This window comes from Nelusetta ayraudi, unplaced genomic scaffold (genome assembly GCF_046127955.1).
Source record: "Nelusetta ayraudi isolate G7.1 ecotype Tasmania unplaced genomic scaffold, CSIRO-AGI_Nayr_v1 ptg000031l, whole genome shotgun sequence".
Lineage (NCBI taxonomy): Eukaryota > Metazoa > Chordata > Actinopteri > Tetraodontiformes > Monacanthidae > Nelusetta > Nelusetta ayraudi.
Window position 1 is genome coordinate 4,827,056 of NW_027466081.1, and position 9,021 is coordinate 4,836,076.

The 9,021-nt window shown below is 45.3% G+C and overlaps 1 protein-coding gene across 2 annotated transcripts; it reads left to right on the forward strand.

The window, feature by feature from the left end:
• Positions 1-2,112: 2,112 nt before the first annotated feature.
• On the forward strand, positions 2,113-8,853 carry serpine3 (serpin peptidase inhibitor, clade E (nexin, plasminogen activator inhibitor type 1), member 3). Of its 2 annotated transcripts, none has more exons than XM_076031026.1 (9): positions 2,113-2,403; positions 3,016-3,354; positions 4,581-4,811; positions 6,166-6,408; positions 6,963-7,161; positions 7,267-7,367; positions 7,750-7,836; positions 7,936-8,019; positions 8,637-8,853. In XM_076031026.1, the coding sequence occupies exons 1-9, from the start codon at positions 2,229-2,231 to the stop codon at positions 8,687-8,689; spliced, it is 1,512 nt and encodes a 503-aa protein (XP_075887141.1). In that variant the 5' UTR covers positions 2,113-2,228; the 3' UTR covers positions 8,690-8,853. The 2 variants fall into 2 exon arrangements, with proteins under 2 accessions (XP_075887141.1, XP_075887142.1); XM_076031027.1 differs by having other exon boundaries at positions 2,113-2,390.
• The last annotated feature ends 168 nt before the right edge of the window (positions 8,854-9,021 follow it).

Genomic DNA, 9,021 nt, shown 5'->3' on the forward strand with positions numbered 1-9,021 from the left:
GTTACCCACAATATTAAATATAATGAGGACAAAATGAGAAAAGAACGTAAAAAAAACCAAAACAAAATAATGGAAGTAAGGAATCTAGTAGAGAGAAAAAGGGAAAAATGTTAAGTCTACTGAAATTCTCACATGCACGTTACTCCATTCATTCCAAAACAACATTGCTGACTTCTTCAACTTCTTCCACTGTGGCCTGGTACAAAGTGGACGGTGTACCGGGTCACTGCTCAGTCTTGGCACGGCCACAACCTGGTGGCAGCTGACCCAACTTTGGGGGGATAGCATTAGCATGCCGCACCTACTACACATAATTACCATCCCAGAAAAGTGAGCAATCACCGTCCTCAGTATGCAGCTCCTGTGTGGCTGAGGGCACATCGAGGGGCCTGATTTACACCTAAATTAGAGTCTGCTACATGGTGTTCCTCCCAGACCGCCGAGATGAAAGCTGCTCTCCACGGCGGCATCCTTTTGAAAGATTGTCTTTGGTCAGTTCCCGTAACATCTCATCTCCCCTATTCCGGTCTTCAAAGATCCACATTCCTCTCTGCAGAGTTTGGTCTGTTTTAAAGAATGTGGCAACTCCGTTTAATTGAGCCGAGCCACGGCTCCACTAATTAGTCAAGTCCAGTAATGGCCAGAATTCCTGTCGGACAAAGCCGTCGAATACCTGACGGCTACCAATCATCTTCTCTCCTTCATGGGAAAAAATGCCTGCAGTTTATTTTGCTGACTGTCTTGCGCCCAATTAAGAGGGGCAGTCGGGGGGCGATCGCTGCAAAGCAGGTTGATTTTAGGTGAAATACAGGGCATGCTACCATTACCGGCTGCATTTTCTTCCTTCAATCATATTTAGATGTATTCTGTCAGAAGTAATAGCATTGGCAACAAATAAGCCTTGCCGGAAATGGAGCTCAATCATTAGGCAGGTGGTAAAAGTGTTGCATTAAAGAGATTAAAGAGAAAGTCGATTTTTCTTCCGTTCCGGTTGAAGAATCTCAGTGTTGAATCATCTTTCTTGGATGTCTAACAATAAATGGAACCGCCTCTGATGCTGTTACTCATTACATGCCGGAGCCGCGGCATGTTCACATTCCGCCGAGTGAAAGCAATTAGAAACACTGACGCAGCAGTGTGACGCTCAGAAGTGTCTTTTGATCATGGCAACAAAGGATGGAGTGAGTGATTTGCAATGAAAGAACGCATGTTTGTTTGCTGCGTGTGCATGTGTGTGTGTGTGTGTGTGCGCATGAGTGAGTGGAGCCAGAGCCTTAATCACATTTATGCAAATATCGTATCTTAAATGTTAAGATCCGTGAAGAGTCTATGAGCTAAAATGTCTTCATTAATTTATGAAGCTTTTTAATTGGTGTTGGTGGTGGAAGCTCAGAATAGATCGTTCTGCCAAATAAACAGTGACATTATGTACATATATATGTATATATACATACATATTTGTATGTATATACACGTATGTGTGTGTGTGTGTGTGTGTGTGTGTGTGTGTGTGTGTGTGTATACCAAGAGAAATAAACTGTAGTAAAAAACAAAACAAACAAACAAAAATCTGGAAAAGTTTTTTGACACAATTGAGGCCTGTGATGTCATCATCGTTTTCTCTCTCTCTATATATATATACTGTTAGCCTAATAACATAATTGTCTAAGTCTTTTTTTTTTTGGCAAAATTGTGATATCTGAAAAGAAAGAAAAAAAATACCAATGTGCTTGCTAAAAAAAAAAAAAAAGAAGTGTTTTTCTTGTTTTCCGAAAACGTTCAAATATGACTTAGGCGGCTATGCTATTAGGCTAACGATATATATCCTCTATTTCTATCACAGTACATATACTATTACCCGGTATCGAATCAATAACTTCATAATCATATTATTTTGTTTCCAATTTTTGATTGTGTTCTCAATAATTGCGTCGTCGGTGGACGCGTCCGTGTTGTGCCGAGTGTGTGTATGTATGTGCGCGCGAGGGTGTTCGCGCGCGCGTGCACGTGTGTGTGTGTGTGTGTGTGTGTGTGTGTGTGTGTGTGTGTGTGTGTGTGTGTGTTTTCCCCTCCCAACCGGTTTGGGATTTGCTGCTCGGTGACATGCCTCCCTCCGCCTGGCTCCTTATAGCTCCTGGGCTGCAGGAATCCCTGACGAGTGGTACGGACGTCGCCGACGGAGACCGCGAGAACACGGCGCGCGGCGCTCCCCCTTTAAACACCATCTTATGACTAGTGACCGTTCCAGAGGAGGAGAGCAGCGGAGGCAGCAGCGACTTGGGCGAAGACGAGGCGCCGCCGGGGAGGGGGGCGGACAGCGACTGACCCAGAGGCTCATGGTCCGGCGCCAGTGTGGGAGAACGGGCGGATATTACCTCACCTGTCCGCAGGTAGGAGCCCCAGGTGAACCTTCATCTCTCGGCTACGTTAGAAAAATAAATAAAATATAAAATTAGGCACACATTTGTGACATTCTGACCTTCGAAATCGTCGTAGTTCGTCTTTTGGGTCGATGATGTTTAGACTTATCCTTTCCCATGGTGCAAGTCCCAAACCAACTGTACATAACTGGTGAAATGTAGCTTCGACTTAAATGCAGAGGAGGCGTGAAATGTTCTTGTCATTAGAATTTGCCTCCACCTAATTTATGAATGACGTGAACAAAAGTTGTCTTGCTGTTAGATCTTTAAAAATACAATTTAACTAAGTTATCATAAATTTTTTAAATCATATCATATATCATAAAGTTTTTTTTTTATGTCTCTTGCCCTTAAACCACATATTGTGGTAAGATTTAGATGGTCAGTTTGATTTCTTAAAATGCTAATGCTAACGTTAGACTTTTAATGACAGCCAATGCATACATGAAAAAAAAAAAAATGTCATGGTGGGACAAGTGTCAAAGTTTGACTTATTAGCGATGTTGTCATTTAAGTGTGTTGGATGATTTGTTTGACTGCATTCGCTCCATCTCTCTCTTTTCAAAAAAAAAAAAAAAAAAAAAAATCATTAAAGGCTCACAGGATTTAGTTTTTGGGGCCTCCTTGCCGCACCCTTGTGGGTGCTTCCCCTCCACCCCCGCTGAGGATATGTGTCGCCTGCCGGTGGCTGCGCTCTTGATCTGCTCGGGCTTGGTGGAGTGGGGCCGCTGCGACGGCAGCCTGCAGGACAGCATGCACGAGCTCCACAGCAGGTTCGCCGTCGGCCTCTACCGGACGCTCACCGAGACGGAGAACAGCTCCAACCTCATCGTGTCGCCGCTGAGCGCGTCGGCGTCGCTGGGGCTGCTGCAGCTCGGTGCCAGGGGCAACACGCTGGCCCAGCTGGAGGCAACGCTGGGGTACAACGTGAACGGTGAGTGGCCGCGCGGCGAGAGCTGCTGGTGCCAGGTGGCGTGCAGTCCGCCTGCCGCTTGCCGCGGCTACAGACCCTGCAGAACACAGTGGTGTCTGGAGCCCTAATACCTGCCTCCGCACCAGCCGTAATCTTATTAACCACTCCTGCAGCTCGGCCTCGGGGTCGAGAGGTCAGTGTTTTTAATTACCCACAAAATTCGGGGAAAAAAACCCACTGGATTGTTTCTTCGTTTTTTTTTTCCGCTGTTTTATTCTTTTGAAAAAAATGTGAAAATTTCAGATCTCACACGTTGGTCTGCGAGAGATGTTCTGAAGCTCTGGGAGAATTCTTTAGCTAGCACACGGTAAACAAATAGTCAATGCAGAAATGTCTGTCTAAAACTCTTTTCTAATGAAATTTCATAGCTATTATTCTTCTTCAGCTAAATAAAAAAAAGAAGAAGAATAGATTTCGACGTACGGAAATCATCCAGAGTAAACAGTGGCTGCTAGTATTTTACTGGTTGGGTGAACTACATCGTCAAGGCGAAGGCATGTGAGTGTCCTCTTACTTCGTGCTTTGCTGAAAAAAGGAAGGCGGGGAGAACGGACGACAACATTCGTGCTAATGATTAGCGAATCTTACTCAGGGTGTTTGCTTGGTAACTTTGACGTTGTCCCCGAACGTCTGTTACGTCTTTGTTTGCTCAGTGCAGGTCTAGCGCTCGCCGAGCCGTTTTGCTGCGCACGCAATGCAAAACTATGACATCTAGTGGTCAAATTAATTTCAGCGCGAGATGCATCTTGACCCTTTAATGTTTTTGTTTTTTTTTGGTTTGTTTTGTTTTTTGGCACAGTTGCTTAATGCCCTGAAAATATAATACGTATACTGAGGGCTCCCATCACTTTAGATTGGAATAATTGGAATAATTCATTCATGTCTGACATTTTCTCATTGCTGTTTAGTGTAAAACCTAAATTAAATTAGTATTTCTAATCAGTGCCGCAGGGTTTTTGTGGCAAATTGCAGGAGACGCAAGCTAATCATGCTTTTCCTATGCATTTATTTATATCTTTTGGTGAGCGGTCTCAAATATGTAATTAACTGATGTGATGGTGCAGAACACGGTGCAATAACTTTGCAACTGCAGGAGCCGTTTCATTTTTCGCATCGCCCACCGAAAAGCATTTCGCTGCTCGTCCATTGACATCCCAGCAATCTCTCCCCCGCCCCCTGCCCTGCAGATGCCCAGGTGCGAGACTTCCTGCTGCATTCCATGAGCGACATGAGCAACAACAGCCAGGGCAGGTGGCTGCAGCAGACCTGCACGCTGTTCATACAGAGCGGCGTTCAGCTCCTCGCTGAGTTCACGCGGCACGCGGCCGCCTGGGCCAACGCCAGCTTGATACGCACCAATTTCAGCCAACCCAACCACAGTGTGAGCCAGCACCTGGAGCCAGCGGGAAACAGCCACGGTGAGACAGTGATCACACTGCTGTTCTGCCCTCAGCAGCACGCACTGCACACTGCACTTGATGCACACCGGGCAAGCGGCGCCGAGCCAACGGATGAGAGTGCTGCCTCATAACGGAGCCTCATTGTCAGTCCATTGAGGTCTCCCTAGCAGCAATCTAGTCTCAACATGAAAACACTTGTCGCTCTACTCAGCCAGCGTTCGCTTTGTCAGGGGTGTCAAACTCAAACACACGGTGGGACAAAATTGAAAATTTGGACAAAGTCTCAGGCCAACATTGATATTTATTGAAAAAAATCTTCCTCCAGATAGAACAGTGAACCTTTTTATATGGACCCGAACATTTTTGCTTCAGCACCGTATATGGAACAGTCAAGGCTTATTACTGTACAATAGATAACTTACTATTGCAAAATTAAATTGAAAATTGAACAAAACAACAAAATAAATAAGATGTGAATAAAAATCATATGCCTCTTTTTTATTAGCAGCCTTATGATTTAAATTTCAGCAGTAACGTTTTTCCATGAGCTCATAATACATTTAAAACAAACAAAAAACAAACTTTAATTCAATCCAGCCTTGGAGTAGCAAGAGAAAGTGCATAAAGAAAACTCGTAGTCTGTTAAAGTAAACGGTCTGCCAGAATACCAGCAGAGCGTTCTGGGATTTGTAGTATTAGCAGTGCATGTGCTGTAGTACAAGGGTCAGCTGTAGTAGTAATTTAATATTGCCCCGCAGGCCAGAGTTTTACACCTTCTGCGCTATGTTGTGAACTTGTGTTGTTCATGTGACAAGTCATAGTAAATCTTGCGCTTTTTCTCCCATGATACTTTGAGTGTAACGGTTCAATTTCTCTGCCCACGTATGTGGCAAAACAAGGATTGCAACCCATTGCTGGGTACGCCTACGGATCATAACCGATTTCATTTAAAAGAAAATTGGATGATAAAGTGTCTTATTCCATGAGGGTTACGCTAGACACATGTGGGTTTGAACATTGAGAGGAAATACACAGTGTTTTTAGGCACTGGTAAGTACAAAAAGTGCAGTGTGGTTTGTTTTTTGCATAGTTATATGCAACAGCTTGTCCAAAAACGTCAAGCGCCGCCAAGACTATCCTCCTCGCTTGTTGCTTCTCTTTGCAAATATGCTTGATTTGCCAATAAAGCCTCATGTTTCCGCATGTTGGCTGCTGCTCCCCGGCCAATCTTCTCAGTTCCGCTGCAGTTCAAAGCCAGACTGACACGCAACTCGCACTCGCCGCCACAAATGCTTTCCTCTGATTTATAGTCTGTAGGTGACTGAGTGCTCCAAACGTTAAACCGTGCCCCCTTTCCTTTCCCACCTGCCAGATGAGTTGTGGCAAGCCCAGTCAGGGGCTAGCAGCGGGGAGCTGTCAGGCTCAGGTGAGGCCCAGGTCGAAGCTCTGTGGTGGGGAAACCGCTTGCAGATGGCCCTGGTCAACACGGTGGCCTTCAGGGGCGTGTGGCAGAAGCAGTTCCAGTTCACCAACACCCAGAACCTGCCCTTCACCCTGTCTGACGGCAGCGCCATCAAAGTGCCCATGATGTATCAGGCGACCGAGGTCAGCTTTGGTAAGTGGTGCCTGCCTGCCAGCCAGCCATCCATTAAGATAGAACACATAGAGAAGAGACTTCTGACATTGATTGAAGCAATACATACTAACAATACATATTGTTAGCCTAATAGCGTAAAGTCTTTTTTTTGGCCAAATTGTGATGTCTTGCAAAAAAAAATTGTGTTTTTTCTTGTTTTCCGAAAACATTCAAATATGACTTGGGCAACTATGCTATTTGGCTAACCAGACAAGAAAGATTGAGGAAACAGAACCTAGCACGCTAGAAACACTAGCATCGATTTAGTCGCACCACCCAGGTAAACCCTCACTGGGGTCATTTGTATTCTTATCACCGCTGATGGCTCCATGCTATTGGAAATGTCTTTCATTTGCTCTGCCCTCAAGCCATTTAACCGGCAGTAACTGCCTCTGTCATACTTCATCCGAGCCAGCCGAAGAAAGCCTGTTAATTTTTTGAAGACGAGGCATTAGATTGGTACGTCGTAAAAATTGCGAGAGAATGACGACCACAGGTCCCTGGTTTACCTCTGACTTTTTCCCCCCCGCCAGGCCAGTTTAGGACCTCATCGGATCAGCGCTACACCGTGTTAGAGCTGCCGTACCTGGGCCGCTCGCTGAGCCTGCAGGTGGTGCTGCCCAGCGAGAGGAAGACGCCGCTGTCCTCCGTAGAGTCGCAGCTCACAGCGCGCCAGATGGCCTTGTGGGACACTGGCCTGCGCAGGACCAAGATGGATATTTTCCTTCCAAGGTTGAGACCAAGCGCGCAACCGACTGAATCTTTTCTCTCTTTTTTTTTTTTCAGTGTTTTAAGGTTCTAGGAAGATAACGTGGCCTGTCTGTTTGGTGTCGACAGGTTCAAAATACAGAACAAGTTCAACTTGAGGGCGGTGCTTCCAGCCATGGGTATCATTGACGCCTTGAGTTCAACTGCGGCGGATTTCTCCGGAATATCAGGTCAATATTTTTACGCAACAGAACTTTAATGGTCCTCTAAGGTACACATTTTCAGATCTTGGGTTTTTAATCAAGATGTTGATTATAAAAGAAAAAAAAAACTGTACCATTTGGCCCTGTGTTTACAGCTGAAAGCTTTGTTGGTCCTTCCACAAGTTAAGAGAGGAAGAAATCTAAGGCACTATAGGCTTATTTCTATTACAGTGTTTTAGGAACATATCTAAAAGGGGGTGCAAGCAAAGTAAAGGATAGACTTTTGCTGGAAACCAATGGCAAAGAGAATTTTTCAGGATATGGGATCATTATTTCATCTTGGGTTGATCTGAATGTCAAAATGAAAAAGTGGCTCAGCGTCGCTCTGACGGTTTGTGCGGCCCCGCAGTGGAGGAGAGACTCTACGTGTCCGACGCCTTCCACGACGTGAAAATAGAAGTCACGGAGGACGGCACCAAGGCAGCTGCCACCACAGGTGAGGTGTCAAGGGCGCGCACCAGATGACCAATCTCAACAATGAATCGCACTAGTTGGCGATGACCACGTTTACAACTGGTGCTTGTTGACCTTGCAGCTATGGTGCTTCTCAAACGATCCCGCGCCCCAGTTTTCAAGGCAGACCGGCCCTTTCTGTTCCTCCTGCGGCAGATTGACACAGGTACTCGACGTGACGCCGACGCCCCCTATCCCGTTCCGCTGCGAGCACACGTCTCACACGGAATTTGGAGCGAAAATGCAACGCTTTGTGCACCTAGAAAGAGATAGTGTTATTGTTCTCTCTCTTTTTCACAAGTACAATGAAGAGGACAACAAACAAGAAAGGCTGTCGCAGTTTCAAAAGCGACAAGTGTTTGAAGCAGGCGTGGGCAAACTACGGCCCGAGGGCCATATGAGGCCCGTTGAGCTTTTTATTCTGGCCGCTGCCGAAATTGAAGAAATTATGCTGCAGCAAACTGTAAACTACATAACAGTGCCGTACATTTCTAAAAAAAATAATAAATAAATGCTAAAGTGACCTAATATTCATAATTAATGATCCAGAATGTGAGATTTTAATCCATCTGGCGAACATGTTTTGCAAAAAAGAATTCGTACGTGCATTTTTCTTCACTCTTATCCACCATCAGAGATAAAGTTGCATTCCATTGCGTTGGCAGAATAGCTCACCCTGCAGAAGGCCGCTGTCCTCAAACGTGACACTGCGCAAGTCTTTGTCTCAGACACGTGTCCAAAACAGACGACGGGCTCATCTTTGCCTTCCTCTCCATTTTCCAGGTTCCATCTTGTTCATGGGTCGAGTAACGAACCCGGCAGACCAGAACCTTTAAGACGCATCTACCCACATGCACACGAACTCCTGCCCTTAACCCAAAATATCACTACTTGTATTTATTTGTGGACCAACACGAGGGTTCGCAGACACTTCAGGAAGAGGGACAATATTTTTGTACATGTCTGTAAATAAAATTTTAATACATGTTGCTTTTTTTTTTCATGCCGAGTTTTGTGTTTCTTTCTTTCGCCGCCGCGTGTCCAATTCATCCTCGATGAAAACGAGACGAGGTCGGGACAAAAAGGAACAGCCGGGAATCACATGTTAACAGAACACTTTATTTACACGGCCCTTCACAGTGTAAAATAGAAATTTTATTAATGGAAA